This window comes from Scylla paramamosain, chromosome 39, assembly GCF_035594125.1.
Source record: "Scylla paramamosain isolate STU-SP2022 chromosome 39, ASM3559412v1, whole genome shotgun sequence".
NCBI lineage: Eukaryota > Metazoa > Arthropoda > Malacostraca > Decapoda > Portunidae > Scylla > Scylla paramamosain.
The window spans coordinates 4,502,501-4,527,717 of NC_087189.1; the positions used below are offsets into that span (position 1 = coordinate 4,502,501).

The 25,217-nt window shown below is 40.6% G+C and overlaps 2 protein-coding genes and 1 long non-coding RNA gene across 4 annotated transcripts in view; 1 reads left to right on the top strand and 2 right to left on the bottom strand.

Moving 5' to 3' along the window:
* LOC135092085 (serine/threonine-protein phosphatase 4 regulatory subunit 2-A-like) overlaps positions 1-13,394 on the bottom strand; it is a 20,220-nt gene extending 6,826 nt beyond the window's left edge. Inside the window, exons 1-2 of one of the 2 annotated variants that reach the window (XM_063990294.1) lie at positions 13,159-13,394; positions 6-136 (exon numbers count right to left, since the gene is read on the bottom strand). In XM_063990294.1, the coding sequence (XP_063846364.1) occupies positions 6-136; positions 13,159-13,234 (207 nt within the window). In that variant the 5' untranslated portion in view covers positions 13,235-13,394. Of the gene's footprint in view, positions 1-5; positions 137-6,492; positions 6,621-13,158 lie in introns of those variants that run through there. The other variant, XM_063990293.1, reaches the window with a different exon arrangement.
* Positions 13,395-14,117: 723 nt separating this feature from the next.
* Positions 14,118-24,578, bottom strand: LOC135092086 (bifunctional methylenetetrahydrofolate dehydrogenase/cyclohydrolase, mitochondrial-like). The gene is made up of 8 exons (XM_063990295.1): positions 24,250-24,578; positions 19,384-19,568; positions 18,040-18,149; positions 17,456-17,550; positions 16,973-17,043; positions 15,627-15,728; positions 15,284-15,517; positions 14,118-14,541 (listed from the first exon to the last, which is right to left on the bottom strand). Exons 1-8 carry the CDS (start codon positions 24,378-24,380, stop codon positions 14,426-14,428), a joined length of 1,044 nt encoding a protein of 347 aa, XP_063846365.1. The 5' UTR covers positions 24,381-24,578; the 3' UTR covers positions 14,118-14,425.
* LOC135092088 (uncharacterized) lies at positions 15,605-16,702 on the top strand. Its single transcript, XR_010262736.1, has 2 exons — positions 15,605-15,743; positions 16,065-16,702. It is a non-coding gene; the product is annotated as an uncharacterized LOC135092088 (long non-coding RNA).
* Positions 24,579-25,217: the final 639 nt, after the last annotated feature.

Below are 25,217 nucleotides of genomic sequence, written 5' to 3' on the forward strand. Positions count from 1 at the left end.
CTCACCGTCTCCAGCATGTGCTGCATGAAGTGTCTGATGCGGTGCCAGGGGAAGATGGTGTCTCCAGTCTTGGCTATGTGGTGGATGTAGTCATCCAGCATTTTGGACATACCATCTCCCGTCTTCTTTTCAAATTCTGTCTCAACAAAAAACACAAGATCAGAGTGCTGCTTGGTGTGAGTGTGTATGTTATGAAAGGCATTTTTAGCTTAATGCAACAAGAGCAGAGGTGACTCTGGAGGTGTTTGTGTGGTGTTTGACAGCTGTGTGGGAGAGAGTTAGACTGTTTGTGAGGAGGTGGTGAGAGGCAGACACCAGTGGTATGACAAGAGGGAATGCAGACTGGGTGAAGTTGGTGTCCACTCTGAAGTGGAAACAAAGAAGACAAGCAGTATACAATGGACAGTCACAAGGCAGGACCTAACAGGCAGATAACTGGACCACAGTCACATGTCGCCCCGCCGGCTGGCACACCGCCATCAGGCGACTGGTGCTGACACGAGGGAACATCACCATGCCTTCCAAAATTATACCAATAATGAATTTCTGGATTGAAATGCTTTGTAATGCAATACAAAGTAATGCAATGCATTCCTTCAGTTAGTGAGTCGCCTAATTTTATAGTTTACATTCAAGAGCACCTTTGCCTTTTACCTCCAGGAGTCACCTCAGCATACTAAAACACTGCCTCACTGCCTATGACCTTGAATTGCTTGCCCCAAACACATACTTAATGAAACCTAAAAATAACAGACAATGATTGAGCTTAACTCTTATCTTATCTCATTAAGTGATCATATCTGATATGAGTTAGTATGTGACAGGGAAAGTGCAAACTGTACCACAAAACTGTCCCTTATAACACTGCCTGTGGTGACCTGAGGTGATGGACCAACAATACTGACCTCCTCCCACAAACACATGCCTGAATCAAACTGGTACAAATAACTGCACATCAGTAACCAACAATTACTGCCTATGCCTGTACCCTCAGCAGCCACAGAGGACAAACTCTTTACACACAATACTATATTTCCAATCAGTCTTTCCAAACACAGGCTGGAAACAAAAAAAAACATCAGCAAGTCCTGTCAGTCTCCATTCCCTCTTGCACACACTCTGTGTTTGACTCAGCAGCAGAGATCCCCAGAATGTAACCAAGCCATTTACATATGAAGACCCTAATACCTGCATTGCCTTCTTGTGCAATGCTAAAGCAGCCACCACTGCTTCCTGCACTGAACACACAGGTACAGTCATGCCTCCAGCCACAACACACACACACACTTGATGGATGGAGTGAGTGGCATAACATCATCATCACTGTTTTGAAAGACAGGTTCCATGCTTACACAAGTCAATGTTTGTCAGGTGCTGGCAGCGTGCCAAGCCTGCCCTGCCACATGGTCAGGTGCAGCTGCCTGTCATTCCCTTACTGTCTGAACCTTCCCTAACAATTCACTCTGTGTTTGCAGCAAATTTTACACAGTTATACTTATCTCACTCCGGTAAAGCCAGCAGCATTTGACCCACACCTGCACCATCCCTCCATCTGCTACACACTCTTCATAATGCACTGTCCAACCTGCCACATCCCAGCGTCCCAGTCTGGTGCACACACATCCACTGCAGCAGGATGACACACTCGCAGATCTACACCTTTATAGATTCCTTATCTGTTTACTTGCTAAAGTATGACTCCCTGGGAAACACCACACACCTGGGATACCAACCACATTTCTACACCAACACAATTCTCCAGTGTACACCAGGAACTCATTTCCAATAATAAATAATCAAAAAATATTAACCTAACTCAAATTTCATCAGCAACTTTGCCATTACTCATCTTTTCTAACACCCAACAGCCATCACCCTTCTCCTCTAACACTCACCAGCCTTCACACATCCCTCATCTCCTCTAACACACACACACCAGCCTTCACTCATGCCTCATCTCCTCTAACACTCACCAGCCTTCACTCACAGCCACAATAACAACCTTGCCCTTGGCTCTCACGCTGCTCCTCACCAACTTCTCACGAGTGTTTCAACGTGCTGGCAGCCAAACTAATATATTAACAAAGGCACACATGCACACAAACTCTCTTACATAAAAGCCACAAAGAATAAACAGGCAGTCCATTTCAACTCAGTCTTTTTTTTACACTTGTTGGCACATCCGTTTCAAACTCATCAGAACTCGATGGTCTCTTTCCTACTCTGTTGTGCTCTTGGGCAGCCTCTCTCACACGTGTAACAATAAGAATAATAAACAAAACTCTAGGCAACACGCATGCACCAACATACCAATGAAGCTACACACTGGCGAACACACACACACACACACCTCTCCCCTGCATGAAAGATACCAGCAGCCCTGTGCATTTGAGGGAATGACAATGAAGATTACACTGATGATTTTTTCCTCCCATGACCTACCCCAACTTAGCCCTGCAGTACTGGAAAAACTCTAACCTGGTACAAGCCTGAGTGATGAAAATGTGAAACTGTGTGTGGTATGTATTCTGAAACACTTTTATGTTGCACCTCCACTACTTTCAAAAGGCTCTAGTTGACGATATACAGGTTTTTATGGGAGTTTTTATGTTTCTAGTGACAGGTTAACAAGATTTCTATAATTTTAATGAGAGTAACAGTCTTGGGACTCCAGCTAACCATCTCTGTGGCCTTTGAAAACAGTCATGGTGAGAGAGCAAAGCGTTTCAGAATAAAGGCCTTTTTAATAAGATACATGGGTTTTTAAGAGTGTTTTTATGGTTCTAGAGACAGATTGATAATATTTGTACATTTTCAAAAAGAGAAACAGTCTTGGCAATCTGGCTTATCATCTCTGTGGCCTTAGTAAATAGCAGTGTTTCAGAATAAAGGTCTTTTCATAAGATGCACGGGTTTATAAGAGATGATTTTGTGGTTTTAGTAACAGATTAACAGGATTCCTGCATTTCTAACAGGAGAAACAATCTAAGAATCTGGCTTATCATCTCTGTGGCTTTGAAAAGTAGTCGAGGTGAAAGAGCAGTGTTTTTGATTATGTAGCTTTGTTTCAGGCCACAGGGACAATTAGCAAGGTTCTCAAGAGTGCTTCTCCTGTTAACGATATAGCATTCTTGTTAATCTATCCCTAGAACAGTAGAAACACCCTCAAAAACCTGTGTCACTTCACCTAGAGCCTTCTGAATGTAGTGGAGATGCTGTGTTTATGAGTTTCAGAATATGGTCTTTGCACTCCTCTAATCAACACGTGTACTTCACTTCACACCTGCAGAGCTAAATTGACTGCATTTATATCACATTTAACATTACTGCTACTGCTGAACATAATCTCTAAGACATATTACCTGTGTGAGTACTAATAACTGAATAATTACTGTATGATTTTTACTTGATAGTTGGGCCCAGTCTTCCATATGTATAATGAAAAAAATCAATTAATGTTTTACTCCACCTCATGTCCAAAGATTAACCAGGTAACTGCTTCCCATCAACCTCTCACAGCATTACTGATCTGACCAAACCCAGAGCCAGTCACCAGATGTAGCACCACTAACCATCGCCGTGTACAAACCTAAGTCTGACAGTCACCGAGGACTCACTTGCTCAATGAGTCCTATGATGCTACAAATGTGTAAAAAAAAGGTAAATTTCAGTGTTAACCCTTTATATGCGAGACAATTTTCCTTCATAATTTCCTCTAACTTTTTAGCATTAGTCTCTTCAACAGTTCTGTAGTCTAAAAATACAAAATTAACCACTGAATCTCTCTTTTTCTGTGTCAAAGCAAATTTTTTCTTCTCACAGTGCTCTGAATGTTAACCCTTTCACTCCAATACGCAACAACTCGCACAATTAGAAGTACTAAAAAAACTCTTTACAAACACCTACAAGAGAGGGCAATATATTAAAACATTAGAATTCCCAATGTACAGACACACTACACTATCAGGGGAGCGGCACCTTGAACCCCCCCAGCAGGAAACGGGAAATCACATACCCACTTTACTTATGTGATCATTGGTCCTTAACCCTTCCTAGCACTGTAAAAATTGTTTGGAGACACAGAAGAGAAATGAGAAAAAACAGAAGGTAATTTTGTCTTTTTAGGCTACAAAAACATTTACAAGAGCCTGGCAGAAAATACTGTCTACAAACGTCAAAGGAAATTATAGAAGAAAGTTTGTGTAGCAGTGAGAGTTAAAACATCCCTTTGTAACCATTTAGGAGACTTCTTGTATGCATTCCTTAACTAAATATACTCATTGTGCTACTACACCCAGAATGCACAGGACACACCTTCCACTCGGCACACAGGTACACCTCACCGATTAGACCAAATATGGACAGTAAAGGTGTGCACTGATTACCACCTTAATTAGTCTACCCTCCCCAGTCATCACCCTACTTACCCACCCATCTTACTTAGGCCCCTTACTTACCCCTTTGATCACCACCCTACTTAACCCCCACCCAACCCAGTCATCACCCTACTCACCCACCCCAATCACCCTACTTACCCACCCCAGTCATCACCCTACTTAAGACCCCTTTAAGCACCCCAATTCCTCGTTCTGCAGCGCCACACTGTACTGGGGCCAAAATGATGAGTGATGAGTATAGACACAACTTTCTTTAATACAAATACTGCTTTCACACACACACAAGCCTGGAAATCACTTGAGGTATGGTACGATAAGGCCTGTATTTGAAAACGCTTTGCTCTCTCACCACGACTGTTTTCCAAGGCCACAGAGATGCTTAGGTGGGTTCTTACGCGTGTTTCTATTTCACAACGTATGTATCTTGTTCGTCTGTCAATACAACCATGAAAACGCCCTTGAAAACATGTGTAATTTTAGTAACTTGAGGCTTTTGAAAGTAGTGGAGGTGCGGTGCAGAAGTGTTTCAGAATATGGTGCTATATTATATTCTTGGGTCAGTTTGTCGTGAAAGCTCCCTACAACTTAAGACATTTCCACAAAAATTCTACTTCACTACACAAAAGACCACAATTCAATCAAGTATCATCGACTCACTACATTTCAGGGTCGGTGTGTCAAGAGGGTCCAAATTTTCCCAGCAACTTTGTACTTTAAATAAACGGTAGGTGATTAAACTTAACCTAATCTAACCAAACTAAGCCTAACTAAACCTAACCTAAACTAACATAACCTAACTAAACCTAATCTAACTAAACCTAACCTAACTAAACCTAACTAAACCTAACCTAACCTAAGTAAACCTAACCTAACCTAACTAAACCTAACCTAATCTAACTAAACCTAACCTAATAAACAGTAAACCTAACAAAAAAATTAATATCTCAGGAACGAACAATTTGCCGCAGTAAAGACACACACCACTGCACTGTATGTGACCCAAGTACTTCACCGAGAACAATATATATTTTTTTTTGCCGTTAGACGAGAGCACTTGTATAATAAAAACCAAACTTTTAATACAGACAGGAGAACAAATCACTCAATGCACAGTACAATTAATTACATTTTGACAGAAGAGAGCAATGTAGAGAAGGAAATAGGTGGATAGAAAGGAAAATGGAAAGAAACTAAATGAAATGAAAGAAATGAAAAAAATGGAATAGAAGGAAGAAATGAAAGTAAAAAAGAAAGGGATGGAATGGAATGAAAGGGAGGAATAAATGGAGGAAGGGAGAAAAAGGAAGAAATGGAAAGGAGGAATGGAAGAAAAGAATGGAAAGGAAGAAATGGGAAGAAGGGACAGGATGGAAAGGAAATAAAGCAAAACAAATAAAAGGAGAGAAAGGAGGAATGAAATGAAAGGAAGAAATTAAAGAAAAGAATGAAGGAAGGAAGGAATACAGGAAGAAACGAAAAGAAAAAATTGAATGAAAGAAAGATAGAAAAGGGAAGAATGGATGAAATGAAAAGGAAGGATATGAATGAAATGAAGGAATGAAGGAATGAAGAGAATAAATGAAGAAGGAAATGAAATGATTGCAAAGGAAGGAGAGACGAATGAAAGGAAGAAATGAAGGAATGGAAGGAAGAAATGGAGAAGAAAAGGAAAAGATTACAAAGGAGACAAATCAAAATAAGGAATAAACGAACGAAGCGGAAGGAAGAAATTTTTAAAGAAAGGAAAGGAACACAAAGGAAAGAGAGACGAGATAGAGGAAAGAAAGTGCATGACGGCAGGACGCGACACACATCACTCAATAGGAAATAAGAAAACGCCACTTTCTTCACCACTCCCCCACCACACACCCACGCCGCCACGCCCACACCCGTACAACGCCCCTACGATATCAAAACCCCTTAGTATACAGCACGTGTGAGGGCAGGGGAGCTTAAAATAGAGTAACAAAGAGATACTTGTGGTCAGCTGCTACGCCGGGAGGACATCACCTCTCTCACTCCCCTCTCCCTCCTCTCACACGCCTCCAAACGGCTCTTCGACACCTCTCGCCACACGCCAGGCTGTCACACTCACTCTCTAATTCCTCTAATATTAGTTCAGGGTTCTCCATAATCATTAAAAAGGCCCTCTCCCCGCGCGAACGTCCACCTCGGGCTGTCTCCGTAACACTGAAAACAAACAACATGGCGGCCAACCTGCTCTGCCTCCTCATCTTCCTCTTGTGGCCTGTTTATTCCCGGCGCTTTTAGCTTCTCTTCTTGATTTCTTTTTGGTAATATTATTCTTCTTCCGTTTATTTAGTCTTCTTAGGATCCTATCTTGTTTTCAGATTTTTTTTATTCTTTCTCATTGATCTATTTCTTCCCTCATTGTCTGTTTATATCAGCTAGGTGCTTTTGGCTTCTCTTCTTGATATATGTATATATATATATATTTTTTTTTATTGATGGTATCCTTCTTCCGTTTAGTCTTTCAGATATTATATTTCTTTTTTTATTATTTATTTAAATTTCTTGTTATCTCTCCGTCTTTTAACAACTTTCAAATTCTCCTACTTTCTTATCACCTTTAGTTTTTCTTCTTGCTAGTTTCTTTTGTTCAATATTATCCTTCTTCTATTTATTTAGTCTTTTAGGATTATAACTTTTTTTTTTCACTTCCTCTCTTTTCACTACTTTAAATTTTTCTCTTCCTTTCTTATCGCAATTTTAGTTCCTCTTCTTGATAATTTCTTATTGTTATTATTCCTAATTTATCTTTCCTCCTTTACTTTTTCCTTCTCTTAAATTGTTTCTTACTTATTCTTTCTTACTATTATTTTCTTTCTATAATTGTTTTAGATGTCATTTTTTTTTTTAGCATTCCTTTTCTCTACTTTTGGGATCCCTCCATTTGTTTGAGCGATCCAGATATATATATATATATATATATATATATATATATATATATATAGAGAGAGAGAGAGAGAGAGAGAGAGAGAGAGAGAGAGAGAGAGAGAGAGAGAGAGAGAGAGAGAGAGAGAGAGAGAGAGAGAGAATCTCTCTCTCTCTCTCTCTCTCTCTCTCTCTCTCTCTCTCTCTCTCTCTCTCTCTCTCTCTCTCTCTCTCTCTCTCTCTCTCTTTCTGATAAAGAAGGAAATGCCAAAAGGAAGAAAATAAGACGGGTGGAATGCACGGGAAAAAGGGAAAGGCTCTTAGAGAGGATAAAAAATTGGAATGCAAGGATAAATAAAGGAAAGAGGTTAATGGGATTCACGGATATAATAATGCAGCGCTGAATGATATAGAAAAGAAACAAAAAAAAAAAAAAAAAATGATGGGAGGCAATGAAAGAGTTAAGGATATAGAAAATCATAAAATAAGGAAGGAATGAAAAGGAAGGAAGGAAGGAATGGAATGGAATGGAATGGAATGGTAAGAATGAAATGGAGGAATGGGATGGAAAGAAGAGACGGAAGGAAGAATGAAATGGAAGGAAGGAATAACAGAATTGAAAGAACGAATGGAAGGGAGGAGTGAAATGAAAGGAAGAAATAGAAGAAACTGCACATAATTTCTCCGTAATATTTCCAGTTCTTATTTAGTTACACAAAAAAAAAAAAAAAAAAAAAAAAGAGAATGATACGGTTTAACAACGAATTCTAACCGATGTTCTATTTTATTTATCTTATTTTATTTTATTTTACTTCATTTACTTTTAAATTTAGTTCATATTTAAATTTGATTTCAGTTATGACTATATGCATTTCAAATTCTACTAATAAATTTAACTGCATTTTTTAAAAATTGCAATTTACTGAATATTTTATGAATTGCATCAGTCGAGAATAATAATAATAATAATAATAATAATAATAATAATAATAATAATAATAATAATAATAATAATAATAATACAACCGCATTTTTTTCATTACAATTAACAAAACATTAACAAATAATAAGTGTCAATGCAAATAGTAATAATAGAAATAATAATATAATCATAATAATAAACTCTATGAGCCGAAAGGGTAAATAATAAATCACAAATTTCACACACAAATGCAAGAGATCGCGAATCACCGGCTTCATCGCCATTGTAGAGGAAGGACAGCAGAATAACGCACAATATCCCTTTCTATCTGGGACATCGCTTGACCCACGTACATCACATCCCAGCAGCGGATCAGGTAACGTATTGGGGACATCTTGTGACACATATTAACTCCATTACACCTTCCAATAGCGGTGAACTAAGGTAAATCTGAACCGCCATGTGAGTTGGGGGGGGTGAAAGGTTTGAAATAAATAATTAATAATTGCTGGACGTGGCACTTGCGTTCAGAAGAAGGAAAAATGTACAAGAAAAATGAGTAGGCAGTTAAAATGAAGAGATAAAGGAAACGAGATAAGGGAGATAAGGGAGACGTAGCTTGGAAGTGAGGGAGCACGTGGCCATGGGAAGGTTGCAAGGTTCAATGTACTTAAGGAAGAAAGAAGGAAGGATGCAAGGATTAATTTACTTGGAGGAGGGAAACACAATGAGGAAAGAGTGTGCATTAACAATATCTGAAACAAAAACGCATCAAAGGAGAGGTACACAAAGAGACAAGCTTCCTCAAACCCATTTTTAACACAAGCTTCCTCCATCACTCCCACAAGCTTCCTCCCACACGTATTCTTCCCACAAACTTCTTCAGACACCTTACAAGATTCCTTAAACACCTATTCTTCCCACAAGCTTCTTCAGAGACCTTACAAGCTTCCTTAAACAAGTATTCTTCCCACAAGCTTCTTCAGACACCGTACAAGCTTCCTTAAACATCTATCCTTCCCACAAGCTTCCTCAAACACCTTACAAGCTTCCTTAAACACGTATTCTTTCCACAAGCTTCCTCAAACATCTTCGAAGCTTCCTTAAACACGTATTCTTCCCATAAGCTTCCTCAGACACCGTACAAGCTTCCTTAAACATCTATCCTTCCCACAAGCTTCCTCAAACACCTTACAAGCTTCCTCCAACACGTTTCTTCCCACAAGCTTCGTCAGGCTCCTATTCTCACTATCCCCATTTCTTTCTGTATCATTGTATTGTATAGCGAAACATGAATGGGGATGTGGAGAAATACGAAAGGATTGGTAGGAGCGGAGTGCCTGCCGGAGAAACGGAGGGAGTCGAGAGCAGCAATGATTGATGATGCCCTAAACAAGCAGACCAACTATGAAGGAGCTGAGACCGATTACATAACATAACACAAGGGTTGGTGCGGGAAGCCATTAGACCTACACGTGGCAGTCCCTTTATAAAACGTACCTATTTTCACTATTTCCACTTATCATCCCTATCCATAAATTTGTCTAATCTTTTAAAGCTCCTTAATGACTCAACACTAACAACCTGATTACTGAGCCCATTCCATTCATCTTTCTTGAACCTAAATTCTTCAACCTGTTATTTTTTGTTCCATCCTGATTACTGATCCTGAGAATGTTGCTTGTGCTCCCCCTTGTAACCTTTGTGCCACTTGAAGACTCCTATCAGGTCTCCTCTTAACCTACGTCTAAGGAATGTAAATGTAATAGCTTCAAATTGCACTAAATAATGTTGAATTCAAGTTAATGGCGGTTGTAAGGAACAGCACGAAGGATCACATCAAGGTGGATTAAGGAAAGAAACATGGGAAGGATTTTTAGAAGGTGGAACTGTAAATAACTGAATCATTAAAATATTGCACAGGGTAAACCTATAGATTGAAACATCCATCAGTAAGCTTATGATAATATTGAAGGGGGAAATTTAGTTAGAGAGCCTGATGAGAAATATTGTACACCCAGAATTAATAAATGTTATTGTAGAAGTGTACACAGAGGTCTTCTCTTCATCTTCTTTCATCTTTCCTTCCCTTTGCTACTCCACCTCATCCTCCTCCTTTCCTTTTTATTCTTTGTCAAGCTTCTATTTCCTCTTCCTCTTCCTATTTATTTTTCTTATTATTATTTATATTTATTTTGTTTCCTCTTTTTTTTTTTTACTGAAAACTACTACTACTACTACTACTAACACCATCACTGTCACCACCACTACCATCACTAATACAGCAACAACAACTACTACTATTACTACTACTACTACAATGTTTACAGTTGCAAGATGAGCACTCCGCCTGAAGACCCAGAGTTTGAACAAGTGATGAAGGTGAAGAGGCTTCTCACCAAGGCCAAGAAGGGACTACCACTGACCAGCAGTGTGAGTGTATAATGTGAGAGAGAGAGAGAGAGAGAGAGAGAGAGAGAGAGAATCTTTTCCTGGGTATCTTCAAAACATCAAAATTTTGCATGTCTTGTTCTGTGAATCATTCAGTCAATCTTGTTGTGTGTGTGTGTGTGTGTGTGTTTACAGGATTAAGTCTATGTTGTAATGTTCTATTTTTTCAAGTTAATTTGTCATATACAATCTTTAAACTCATGAATGCCCCTTGCACACTCAACCTTATCAGTTCCTCGACCTTTTCCCTTTCATGATAATCTTCCACTTTTGTTTTTCACCAATTCCTTCCTTATTTATTTGTCTTTCATCATTTTTCCTTCCTTACTTTAAAATCGCTTTCTTTTGGCCTCCCCTCAACTTCCTTTTCACACAGTCCTCTCATTGTGTGTGTGTGTGTGTGTGTGTGTGTGTGTGTGTGTGTGTGTGTGTGTGTGTGTGTGTGTGTGTGTGTGTGTCCTGAACAAAGTATAAATGAAGCACCTACATGATTAAATCTATACATGTGAAAACCCAAACATTTCGTCTTTCAAACACTTCTTTCCGAGCCACACAGTCTTCTATCCTGTGTGTGTGTGTGTGTGTGTGTGTGTGTGTGTGTGTGTGTGTGTGTGTGTGTGTGTGTGTGTGTGTGTGTGTCCTGAATGAAGTGTGAATGAAAAATATGATAAATGTTACATGTACCAATGGGAAACCTCCAATCTAGTGTAAGAAATGCTTGGGAAAAAAAAAATGGTAAACTATTTTGACAGCAAAGAAAAAGTGTTGATTTTGAGGTGAAGAAAAAATAACACACACACACACACACACACACACACACACACACACACACACACACACACACACACACACACACACACACACACACACACACACGAGGGGCTATCAAAACTGGAATTGACAACACAGGAACAAAGAAGGGAAAGAGATGATAACAATTTATAGAATCATGAAGAATATGGAGTTGCTTGATAGAGAAGACCTGATAAAGTGGGACATGACAGATACAAGAGGACATGGAAGGAAAATCAAGATAGTTACAGAAGGAATATGAAAATGAGCAACTCTTCCGCACTGAGCAGTAGATATATGGAATGGACTGGATGTGGAAGTAGTGTGTGCAGAGATGATATAGAAATTTAAGGCCTTTTAGACACCAAGAGATACGAAGATGTGACAGCACTGGCATAGCTCCCCTCCTGTACATTACAACTTGGTACACACACACACACACACACACACACAGTTTTGCATCTTTATCACTCAGGCTTATACCAGGTTAGAGTTTTTCCAAGAGTACATACAAAAACCCAAACACTTCATCAGTTACAAGCACTTCTTTCTGAGCCACATGCCAGCAGAGGTCCACCATTGGTAAGTGTGCCTCCTTGGTGTTGCCTTTCAGTTCTACAATACCATCTACATGCACACCAAGTTCCTTGACAAGTGTGAATTCTACATGCCACGCAAACACCACTTGGACACCATCATTATGTGGAAGATGACCAAGGTGAGAAAGAGAGAGAGAGAGTAGATTTGGGTGATTTATAACTATTTGTTGGTGATTGTTATGTATGGAATCTTGTTTAACTTTTCATTGTCTTCAGAGAGAGAGAGAGAGAGAGAGAGAGAGGTGGGGGAATAATTGATTTCAGGTGATTAGTAACTTTGTATTTGTTAATCAATGTGTTATGTGTTTGGAATCTTGAAATTGTCTTCATGACAGAGAGAACATTAGATTTTGGGTGCTTAATTACTTTATATATTAGCAAATGCCATATAGATTTTTGATTGTTTGTGACTGAACACATTAGTGAATGGCATGCATGTAATCTTGTTGAGGTAGTCTTTATCACATTCAGTAAGTTACCATAAGCTCTGTTCCTCCTCCCACACCCATTCACCTGAGATAGGTAGGGAGATTCACACAGCCAAAGCAGCAGCAAGTGGGCCTGCTAAGCTTTGAGGAGCCTGCAGAAGTGGTGAAGCTGCTTGACAAGACTAAACTGCTGGACTGGACCTCGCCTATCACCTTCATGCACCTTCCTGTGCCCCTGGCTGACCCCATTATCCAGCTGATCAAGAGGAAGGGCAATGGACACCTCCACTCCTGCCAGGGCACTCTGTACATCATGCACAAGAGCCAGAAACGTCTTCCTCTTAGGTATGTCTGTGAAGGAGGGGAGGTGGAGGGCTTGTATTGAGAATAAGGCAATGATGTGTTCTGTGGATGAGGTATGTGTTGTGTTGCTTAGGTGGGAGAGGTGCTCTGCTGATGGTGTTAGTTGGTACTTGTATTTTGAGAGAGTTGAAGATGAGGGAGAAATGTGTTGCTGTGGAGAGAAACTATGCTAGCTGAAATTTGTTCCATTGGTGATTATGAATTCAGGAAAAAAGGGATGTCACTTAAGTATTGTGAAGAAAGTAATTTTAACTTAAGAATCTGCAGTCTGACCCACATGCATCTTATTCATTGAGCAAAGCAAGTGATACCTGTGCTGGTGTGTGTTGTTCCCAGGTGCCCCAGAGGATACAGGTTGGCTCTTCTTGGCAATAAGGGCATCACCATGATGCTGAAGAAGAGCCAGTTCACCAGTGTGTACACTGTGCCCGAGTTCAAAGAGTTTTCAGCCAACGTGCCCTGTATTGGCCTATTCGTGGATGCCAACCAGACAGAAGTCTACGAGGTGGGCAAGAAACTACCCCAAGCTGAGGACTCGGAGATTCCCATAGCCTATGCTTCTGTCTGCTATTCTGGGACTATTGGCATGGTGGGCTGTGATGATAAGCACTGGCGGGATGGCCTCATGACTCTGGTGTTGCAGACGTGTGGCCGAATGACGGCCAACATGGGGCTTATTTCAAACATGTACGTTCAGGACAGCAATGTTGGTCTCAAGGGTTTGATGGACTTCCTGCCATGCTGGCTGACGAGGAATGCGGTGACCTGGGCCTGGAGCTGTGATGGATCTCTGTGTCCCTGAGTGCCAGGAAGCTATCATCTACCCATCTTATCCCTCACTGCTTAGTGTGGAGGGAGAGTTTGCTTCAGATATCACCATGAAGGACTGAAAAGTGAGGAAAAGTTACACATGAAAGGATCCTTGAACAACTGTATTCCACCTGATTTGCAGCTTGATCATCTGAGTGCAGTAAGGTTTCAGTTATTATTATTATTATTATTATTATTATATTTTTTTTACCTTTTCCCCATCATATAATTTCATTTTTTTGCTTTGTGGAGTGATCCTTAATTTGTCTTTTAGTTTGAGAATTTGTTTTCACTCGTGTATACTTTTTTTTCTTTAAAGGATATGAAGTAAATATTTTGTTTGGAGCTACACATCTTCAAAATCAAAGTTGTGTCCATTATTTTGAATCCACAATGGCTGAATTGGCCAGTCAGTGTCATTAGGTGTTACTTTTCATTATAAGGAAATCTATAAAGGTCATGTTGGCACATTTTTTATTCCAATTGTTAACATAAACCTTATGAGCTAGAAATGAATACTGATAGCCTTTGTTTCTGCTATATTATTAACACTAGAAACATGTTAAAGTATAAATATAGTCTTTTTTTTTGTGAACAATTATTTTGGGAACAGGGTTGGAAGGCTGAATTGAACTGTCAGTTAATCCTCTATCCAACTAGTCCAGTACATCCTGTAGACTGCAAATAGAATTCTTTCATCAGAATACATTGCACCTTTCCATATCCTCATCAATACTGAGCTGCTTATATCAAGTAGAACACCTTGACCTAATACTTGATGCTCCTCTTGGCCGCCACAATGGTGTTACGCATCAGCATGGCCACCGTCATGGGCCCCACGCCACCGGGCACTGGGGTGATGTAGCCGGCCTTCTCCACACAGCCTGCACCAAGGGAAACCATATTATTTGACAGGCTGAGGGTGAGGAGGATGGCTACAGTGAGGAGTTGGAAGTATATGGGTGGATGTTTCAGGAGTGACACGGAGGGATGGACATTCAGTGAGTATGAATAATACATACACATATACAAAGGTGGTCTTCTCAAGCTTTTTGTCTTGTCAACTCCTTTCCTCTAACAGACTGACTAGCTTTTCTCATCACTGCAATGTTGCATCTCTTGCTACCTTCTACTGCTATTTTCATGCTAACTACTCTTCTGATCTTGCTAACTGCATACCTCCCCTCCTCCTGTGGTATTGCTACACGTCTTTTCTTTTTCTCACCCCTATTCTGTCCACCTCCCTAATGCAAGAGTTAACCTGTATTCTCAATTATTAATTCCTTTCTCTGGTAAACTGGAACTCCCTGCTTGCTTCTGTATTTCCTCCTTACTATGACTTGAACTCTTTCAAGAGGGAAGTTTCAAGACACTTATCCTGCTACTTGATCATTCTATCTGATGTGGGTTTGGGAGCTGGCATTTGAGGGGCCTCTTTTTTTCATTAAAATTTTTTTGTTGCCCTTAACCAATGACCCTCTTACATAAAAAGACAACGCACAAATTTCACATTCACACTCAACTACATGACTCTCATAGTCTGAAAGGGATAGAGAGGATCACCATTAATAGCTATTTTCTTGACTAAGCACATCAGTTTCTAAGTACAACCCATGGTTAACTCACTGTCAAAGTGACAGTCTCCCACCAGCTTGGATTTGCCAGTGTTGGGATCAGTAATGCGGTTGATGCCCACGTCAATGATGGCACAGCCTGGCTTGATCATGTCCCCAGTGATGAGGCCCGGCAGTCCTGCGGCTGTCACCAGGATGTCTGCCGTGGCCACAAACATCCGCAGCTGTTCTGGTGGAGTGTAGCGGTGGCAGATGGTGGTGGTGGCATCCAGGCCGCCCATCTCACCTGAGGACCACCAATGTTGAATAAGTGCTTCTCTTGCGTGCATTTCCTCTCACCTCTTCATCATATGAACACAAGCATTCCTGGCCAATCACCAGGCAGCAGTGCTCACCGTCGGGCCGCACACCGTCCCCGTGGAGCAGCATAGCGATGGGCATCCCCACATTCTTGCTCCTGCCACACACCACGGCATTCTTACCAAATGTCTCAATGCCTGAAAAAAGTGCAAGTAAGCTTTTGATTTTTTTTTATTTATTTATTTTTTATTAAAATGGCTCAACATTTTGCTGTTTCAGTTGATAAATCTTACACCAATGGCAATTCCAAAGTGGATGAATCATTTAAGGCAGGTAAAAATAAGTAAATGTTATATTTCATTATTATCTTCAGGTAGAAACATTCAAAATTTCACTTATATAATTGTAAACATTTTGTACATTGCTGGACTGGAAAATGTTGAATTACTGAGGATTTATTACCAGTAATATTGATGATTCCTTCTAGACTTAAGTGGTGCAACTTAAAAACTTTTTTTCTTTTCCCTCAACAGGCAGACACATGCACAAGATAGTACAACCAACAAACTGTGCCAAACAAACTGCTACAATCCTGAACAATGTGAACTGACGGACATACAAAATTTCTGTGTTGTGAAATGGTACAAGGGCTGTACGGTTTACAGGGAACTCAGTATTACTGATGTGTACTACGATGTTTAACATTACATTTTAAGGTGTAAAGACATGCCAGTAATAACTACTTACTGTGTCAGTCTACAGAGGCAAAAGAAACAAAAGTGTTGTAAAGGAACCAATTTGCTGGACATACCTGGTGGGGTGTGTGGCTCAATATTAATTGAAACAGCAAAAAAAATCACAAAGGATAAAATTAAGAAAAGGATGAGTTTAGAACACTTATGGCTGTCCCTTGAGGGAGTCCCTAGGAAGTGGTGTCAGAGTAGAAAGACACTGCTATGACAACAGTACAGTATTGTCAGTACAGTGATGTCTGTGTATGACCATGCTCATCAAATTTCAAACCTGACACAGTTAACTTTTCAAAGTGCATATACTGACTTGTGCAAGAAATCCATTATTTTGAGGTAAGTACTTGTTAGGGTTCTACACAAGCCCACACTCTTGGAAGTAGATATAACATAAGTAGTGTAATAAAGTCAAACCCTCTTAACTCCTATTCCATACCTGCACACACACAAATACTATGTAACAAGAGATGACTGGTCCACAACTGCTGGGACCTACACCTACCTGCTTCTCTCACAACATACAAATTACAAACTAAAAATCAATAAAACATAACTGCCAACTGATACACAGACCTGGTCTCAGGAACTGCAGCTCATAAAACACTAAGCAAAACAAAGGTCTACACTAAGGAAGACGTGCCCCATCTTCCTTAGTCTACACCCAGACACCTCACCATGCACAGCCCACTCACCATACCGCCTTATTAGCTCCATGACCCCAAGGGGAGTACATGGAGCCATACTGTTCATATCTACACAAAACCTGCAACAGCAACACAAACGTCTCATGACACACATAAGGATGAGCATAAGCAGCTGTTGTTTCTATCACAACTCCTCTCTCTCTCCTGTTCACACACCTGCCTGCAGCCATATAATCTTGAGTGGAGCAAAGAACTGGGTGCAGTGTTACGAGTGACTGGTTAAGGAAGAGCAATGTGTATCCCAGTGAGTTAGTGCTTGAAAGTAACCGCTGCATCACTATAAAGTGTTGGACTATGAGGCAGTGAAATGCTTCCCACATAACTCACACACACACCCGATCACTGACTACTATCTTGACAAAGCAAGTAAGTAATTCAGTATTACTTATGTGGTATGTATTTACACTGCTGCCACCAAAGTGAATGCAAGAAGGGTGCCATGGGCATGAGGCACTAAGGCTCTGCACTCACCTCCCCACATTGATCACATGGAAGCCGTCAACATCCTTCTGCGGCGTGACTGAGTTGCATACCACCTTCTCCTCCATGTGGTCTGGGAGTGGCAGCTGTAGTGCATACAACCACTATGATAATATGATCACACAGGAGGCATCTTGCATTCAAAGATGTGCTTAGACCAGAACACTCAGTTGTTCAAAAGCTCTTTTTCAGTTGTTTGATCTGAGTGCACCTTCTTATGCAGGATACCTCATATAGGTTTTTAGTTATCAGAACCTGGAGTCCATTTTGCCAATTACATCCCTGACTGTTACTTTAGGCCCTGTGAAGGATGACAAAGACACATCATTCCATGTCCACATTACTTTGTGTTCTATATAGTAATACTAAAACCCTCAAAGAATGTGTTCCAGTTCCGGTCACATACATGAACATTAAAGAACATATATCTGATATAATATAACTGAAGCTTATACTGAAAGCATAAGAAACAATATAAAAGAATTGAATGAAGATAATTATGCAGGTGGTAGGTAACTGTAGCCTGGAGTAAGTGTGGTGTATGTCAACAGGCAACAAGCAAGTAACATCCTCACCTGTACCAAGATGCCGTCAACGTCGTCGTCATTGTTGAGTTGGTGCACCAAGGCCAGCAGGGAGGACTGGCTAGTGTCTTCTGGCAAGTGGTGGATGGTGCTCTGGATGCCTGCAAAAATACCCTGGCCTCAGTGGAAGTGAAGTAAAGAGATTAAAAAGTTTGAGTGGTGCTGCAATAATAAGTCATATGGCACCAGATTATAAAATTACATAAGAATACTTGTAATGCTAAAATGAACAGTGAAAGTAACAAAAATAAGATATGGTTCAAATTTAAAAGAATAAAATAAATAAAAAACTATATACTACAAATTACGTGAGGGGGTACTGACTTGCCTGAGTTAAAGAAACGCATCATTAACTGTCCACAGTGAGTGTTACAATAAGTGTGCTCTTACCTCCGTATGCTTTAACAGGTATAAAAATAGTAGTAGTAAGAGTAAACCCTTTCACTGCTGTCTGGCAACCTTTCCTTAATCATTAGCCACTTTTTTTTTTTTTTTTTTTATGTAGGAAGGACACTGGCCAAGGGCAACAAAAATCTAATAAAAAAATGCCCACTGAAATGCCAGTCCCATAAAAGGGTCAAAGCAGTGGTCAAAAATTGATGAATAAGTGTCTTGAAACCTCTGAGACACCTTTCCTTGTTCTATACCTACCTCCAAACATTGTACTGGCTGAAAATTGCAAAATCTATTATTTATCCTCTTTCTTGTAGATATATTATAAAGACTCAATGCACTGCTTTTTAGTACCATGAATTGTTGCATACCACAATGAAAGGGTTAAGTAAGACATGCAGAACCTGCAGAGCACTTTGGCTGAGTGGGACCAGACAAACAAGAAACATGAGGAAACACGTTTTACTACAGTATGCCACGAGAGGTAATCACCTGGTACTGGAGCCCAGAAGGACACTCAATGCAGACACAAGTACTGTGTGCACACTGTATATATGCTATCACTTTAACCCAGAAGTTATGAAGGTCCTCAGGAAATTTTAGTAGACTGTTCCTTCACTTCCTTTCATCAAGAGTTTTATATAAATTTTGACCAGTGATACACAAAAAAAAGTCAGCTTTTATAATGTGGAGCTTACCATATATAGATCACAGCCAGAAATACACTAAAATATCAGCTTTCATAATTATTTGTAAATATAACCTGACTGCTTACAATGCACAATCTAGCTGGTACAAACAAGTCAGTTAAATTATGAGTTGGTTTATTATTTGGGTGGGTGCATCAGCAGTGTGTTAGCTTCTGGGCATTCCACCTTCTTCGCTGTGTTGAATGAGGAGCCAGAAAGCCCACCAGGTGAGATAATCACGTGTGAAGCTTACCAATTTTGTCAGCCGCCTTAGTCTTGTTCCTGACGTAGCTGCCTGAGGCAGGGTCACTGCCTACCCGCACCAGCACCAGGTGGGGAGTGCGCCCCCTGCTGCCCACCAGACTCTGTGCCTCCTGTGCCAGCTCCTTGTGGATCTCCGCTGCCACCTTCTTGCCATCAATGAGCACCGCTTTGTGTCTGCCAGGGGAAGGGTCACTTATCAATGCTAAGCACTATATTCTGAAACGTTTCTGTGCTGCACCTCCACTACTTTCATAAGGCTCTAGTTGAAGTGACAATGGTTTTCAAGAGTGTTTATATTGTTCTAATAGATGAACAAGATTTCTACATTAGTAATAGGAGACACACTATTGACAACCAACCTAATCATCTCTGTGGCCTTTTTTTTTCCTTGGTAGGAGGGGCCAAGGATAACACTTTTAAGAAAAAAAAAAAAAAAAAAAGTCCACAGAGGTGCCAGTACCCAAAAATGGTCAAGAGCGGTCATCAAAACTCAAAGGATAAGTGTCTTGAAACCTCCCTCTTGAAAGAGTTCAAGTCAAAGGAAAGGAAGAAATACAGAAGCAGGTAGGGAGTTCCAGAGTTTACCAGAGAAAGGGATCAATGATTGAGAATACTGGTTAACTCTTGCATTAGAGAGGTGGACAGAATAGGGGTGAGAGAAAGATGAGGGTAAAGACAGTCAGTTTGAGGAGTTAAGATGAAAAGGTTTTGATTCCACCCTGTCTAAGAGCGGTATGAGTGAGAATCCCCCACACATGGATGGATAAGACCCCTATACAGACATAGCAGCTAGGAGGGTGGGGGGAACCGGCAAAGATAACTCAGAACGCCTAACTTCACATAAGCTCTTTTAGCTAGAGATGAGATGTGAAGTTTCCGGTTTAGATTATAAGTAAAAAACAGACTAAGAATGTTCAGCGTAAAAGAGAGGGACAGTTGAGTGTCAATGAAGAATTGGGATAGTTATCTAGAAGGCTATGTCGAGCTGATAGATAGAGCAATTGAATTTTTGAGGCATAGAACAATACTAAGTTTGTTCTGCCCCAGTCAAAAATTTTAGAGGGATCAGAAGTCAGGAGTTCTGTGGCTTCCCTGCGTGAGGTGTTTATTTCCTTAAAGGGCTGGGTGTCTATGGAAAGATGTGGAAACGTGCAAGGTGGTATCATTAGGATAGGAGTGGATAGGACAAGAAGTTTTGTTTAGATCATTGATAAATAATAGGAAGAGAGTGAGAAACAGGACAGAATCCTGAGGAGCAACACTTAACAGACTTTGCAGAAGAATAGAGACTGTCTATCAACCACAGCAGCAACAGAATGGTTAGAAAGGAAATTTGAGATGAAGTTACAGAGAAAAGGATAGAAGCCATAGGAGGGTAGTTTGGAAATCAAGCTTTGTGCCAGACTCTCAAAACTTTTGACATGTCCAAGGCAACAGCAAGTTTCACCAAAATCCCCAAAAGAGGATGACCAAGATTTAGTAAGGAAAGCCAGATCACCAGCAGAGCAGCCTTGATGGAACCCATACTGGTGATCAAATAGAAGGTTGTGAAGTGATAAATGTTTAAGAATCTTTTTGTTGAAGTTTGATTAAAAAAATTTAAGGGGGACAGGAAATTAAAGCAATAGGATGGTAGATTGGGGGATTGGAACAGTCACCCTTTTTAGGAACAGGTTGAATGTCAGCAAACTTCCAGCAAGAACAAAAGCTAGATGTTGATAGACAGAATTGGAAGAGTTTGATTTGGCAAGATGCAAGCAAAGAGGCACAGTTTCAAAGAAGAATAGGAGGAATCCCATCAGGTCCATGAGCCTTCTGAGTGTTAAGGCCAGTGAGTAGTCAGAGTGGAGAGGGAGGAATCATCCAAGGTAGATTTTTAGTAAAGGTCTGAATGAAGAGTTCAGCTTTAGAAATAGATGAGATGGTAGTTGTTCCATCAGGCTGAAATAAAGGAGGGAAAGAAGAAGCAAAGTTATTGGAGATGTTTTTGGCTAGGTGCCAGAAATCATGAGGGGAGTTTGATCTTGAAAGATTTTGACACTTTCTATTAATAAGGAGTTTTGGGCTAGTTGGAGAGCAGACTTGGCACAATTCTGGGCAGAAAGATAAAGCGCACGAGATTCAGGTGAAAGAACGCTCAAGTACCCTCTGTGGGCCACCTCTCTATCATGTATAACACGAGAACAGGTCTCTGACACGGAAGCAGTAGTCATTCCAAGGAAAATCAGAATAATACCTCCTCAGGTCCCCCAAATTAGCAGAGACAAAATGCCAGAGGCACCTGTGCTTGGGGGATCCTAAAGAGGGATTGGAGCGATAGGACAAGATACAGATTTAAGATTGTGATCAGAGGAGCCCACCAGAGAAGATAGGGTGACAGAATAAGCAGAAGGATTAGGGGTTAGGAAAAGGTTAAAAGTGTTGGTTGTATCTCCAAGATGGTTAGGAATACGAGTAGGGTGTTGCACCTGTTGCTTTAGGTCATGGAGGATAACAAAGTTAAAGGCTAGTTCACCAGGATGGGCAGTGAAGGGAGAAGAAAGCCAAGGCTGGTGGTGAACGCTGAAGTTTCCATGAATGGAGATCTCCGAGAAAGAGAAGAGAGTCAGGATGTGCTCTACTTTGGAAGTTAAGAAGTTAAAGAATATTTTATAGTCAGAGGAGTTAGGTGAGAGGTATACAGCACAGATAAATTTAGTTTGAGAGTGACTCTGTAGTCATAGCCAGATGGTGGAAAATTCATAAGATTCAAGAATGTGGGCATGAGAGCAGGTTAAGTCACTGAGCACATAGATGCAACATCCAACTTTGGATTGAAAATGAGGATAGAGAAAGTAGGAGAGAAAACAAATGGGGCTACTGTCAGTTACTTCAGATATTTGTGTTTTGGTGAGGAAAAGATGAGATTTAGCAGAAGAGAGGTGGTGTTCTGCAGACTGAAAATTAGATCTGAGACAAAAAAAGTTGCAGAAGTTAATGAAGAAATAGCTGAGGGGGGGTGTCAAGACATTTAGGATCAATACCAGAAGAGAAGTCTGACTGGGGACATTTGTGGTTCCCTTCCCAGATGGGGACTCCGAGGCTGGAGTAGGAGTTGCAAAGTGGGTAAATTTTTAGATTTACAGCATAATCACCTTAATCTAGCTAGGAGGCTGCACACCGCCATGGCCCTCCCCACGGATGCTGATATAACCTAATCTTGCTGGAGGGCTGTGTCCCTAACCTAACCTAGCCAGGGGGTTGTGCCCCCCCTGGACCCCCTCACATATCCTAACCTATTCTATGGGATCGGGTCTAGGGTATTTTTTGGGAAGTGCTAAGTCTATTTAAAAAACTATGGATTTCCTATGGATACCAGTAAGGTATGCAAAAATCACATTTCCAATGTTGTAGAGTATGATGATGTTAATCTAAAATAATACCACAAAGTGTTTCTGAATAAGAGTCCAAGGCCTGTAACATTTAGCCCACATTATAAAAAAACAACAACTTATAAGTCAATTCTTAAACTTGAGACAGAGAGATGAGTAATCATTTTCAGGGATGTAAATGAATTAACGTAAGCATTTCCATCCATGGGCTAGGTTAGGTTAGGCTTAGATCAATTCACAGTTAATCTGGATATCACGTCCATGCAACACACAAGCACAAAACTCACATGTCATGTAGAATGTTCGGTGACCTTGCTGTAAACACTAAAAATATTGGGAGGCACGTGTCTAGTATTGCTGTAATAGCACTTGTGTGTGGCTAAATTCAACATTTTCTAAGTCCAGAGAGTTCTGCACCAGTCAAGAGTACACTGAAATGATTTTCTGTTCTTTATAACTGTGATTTGTGGGTAGTAGCATATTAGGATTTAACATTATCTTTAGAGCTGATCCCTCCAATCACACGCTGCAACTCATGAGACCATTCGTGAGGCCACCAATTACGACTTTCCAAGGTGGTTTCAATTACACTTTTCATTTGTTTTAGGGACACGTCAAGTGTTCTGACAGAGGTTCAGTCATTTGTTAATAAGGCTAGCCAGTGGAGCGAGGTGAAACCAATAGTGTCAGTGTTCGAAAGGAAAAAAAAAAAAAAAAAAAAAATCAGTATGTGGGATATTTAGCAACAGTAATGTTTAAGATGCGACATGCTAACATAAAGAAGAGCTTCCATATATTCATTTAGGAAGCTTCCAAACTCTATCCACCTCCAATGCCCTGAGAATCTCCACACTACATCAGTAACGCACATCAGTAGCTCACACTGGTAAGGTATAACGGTATAATTTTTGAGGTTCTTCGTTAGTTAGGTTATGCTAGGTTAGGTTAACACAGCGCAGCCTCCTGGCTAGGCTAGGGAAATTCAAAATATTAAGAAAAATTTCCCTAGATTTTTTAACACTCATATTTCACTTATTTTTCATCCCCCCCCACCAAAACACCCGACTCCCCACAACCCCTCAAGCTTGTCTGAGGGGTTGGGGAGTTGGGGGGGCGTACCTCTCATCAAGAAATACCCAATTCACTTCGTAATTTCATGGTTAATCCCTTCATTGTGTTGATCACGACTCGAAAAAGGCATCATATTTTGCCCAGAAATTAATAGCGTCTCAAAATTAGAAGGCTGTTGGGTATTAGCGAAATAACCTTTTGCCTTCTAATTCTGAGACATTGTTTATTCATGGGGAAACTACATATATATACATTTTTTTTTTTAACGGTGCTCTGCTCAACGAGATCGGCAGTTATATACAGGCTGTAATGTCCAAGTAAAGGATAACGCCACATTCCTCCCTCTTGACCTACTTCCACTGAGGGAGGGTTGGGGTTGCTGTCCTGACCAGGTAAGGAGGGTATTAGCTCACCTGTGTTGCGTGAGGTGCAGGTGCCGGCGTGGTGAAGGGCTCGCCGCGGCTCCCCTAGCCAGGTGCAGCACGCCCATCACGCCCTTCCCGCCCTGCATGGCCACACGTGCACCCACACCCGGGAAAACCATGCTGGTGGCTCACGCGGTTCTCAAGCACACAAACAACTTAAAATAGATCTCTCAACGCAACGTGAGGGTCCTAGGTGAAGTGGGCGGCGGGCGGTCATTGGCTGCACCACTTTGTTTTTCCCTCTTTGGCCAATCACGAGTGGGGGGCAGTGTCGTGCTCCCAGCCTCCCAGTCAAAATTTCTCCCGGGAATAGTTTATTTGGCACGGCGGGAGCGAAATTGCTTCCGGGAGCAGTTTCAACGGAAATCAACTACGTATTAAATTGTATAGATTGTATGGGGTTTTATTGACAAAATATTTGCTACGCTGTCTGTGGAATATGTTACAATAGAAATGGAACAAAATGAGCAAATGTCAAGTCCTACCTCGTACCGTCTTTTATATTTATGCATTATACGCATATCAACATCCTTATGGAGTTTTACTGATAAATTACTAATGGTGCATTGTCTGTAGAATATTATTTTATTATAAGAATGGAACAAGTAAACAAGAGTATAGTGAGTGATAACCATGGAGGTATTATGCTGTCATAATATCTCCACGGTGATAACAGATCACCAAAACTTTACTCCTGGAAATTTCATTGTTTTTCTTCTTGTATTTAGACCATAACCCGGCCATGTTAAGGCAGTTTATCAATTAAAGATTCTAATCCGTGTCTTGTATTTTCATTAATGTTTTATCGAAACTGTTTAAATTGTAATTGTGCAATGGTGACAGTCCATAACACAAAGGTGAGGGCTTGCCAACGAGAGAGAGAACATTTATATGATCATATAAAACTTCACTTGTTGACGCGAGGAGATATTGTTACTAGGTAGAGTGGGAGACTT

Bases quoted from the DNA above. Each gene is read 5' to 3' on its own strand.
- LOC135092086 (XM_063990295.1), bottom strand. From the start codon at position 24,380: ATGGTTTTCCCGGGTGTGGGTGCACGTGTGGCCATGCAGGGCGGGAAG. The intron at 17,551-18,039 runs GTGAGGATGTTA...TATGCACTACAG, and splicing joins TTGACGGCATCTTGGTACAG to CTGCCACTCCCAGACCACAT. The intron at 17,044-17,455 runs GTGAGTGCAGAG...TTGCTGTTGCAG, and splicing joins CATGTGATCAATGTGGGGAG to GTTTTGTGTAGATATGAACA.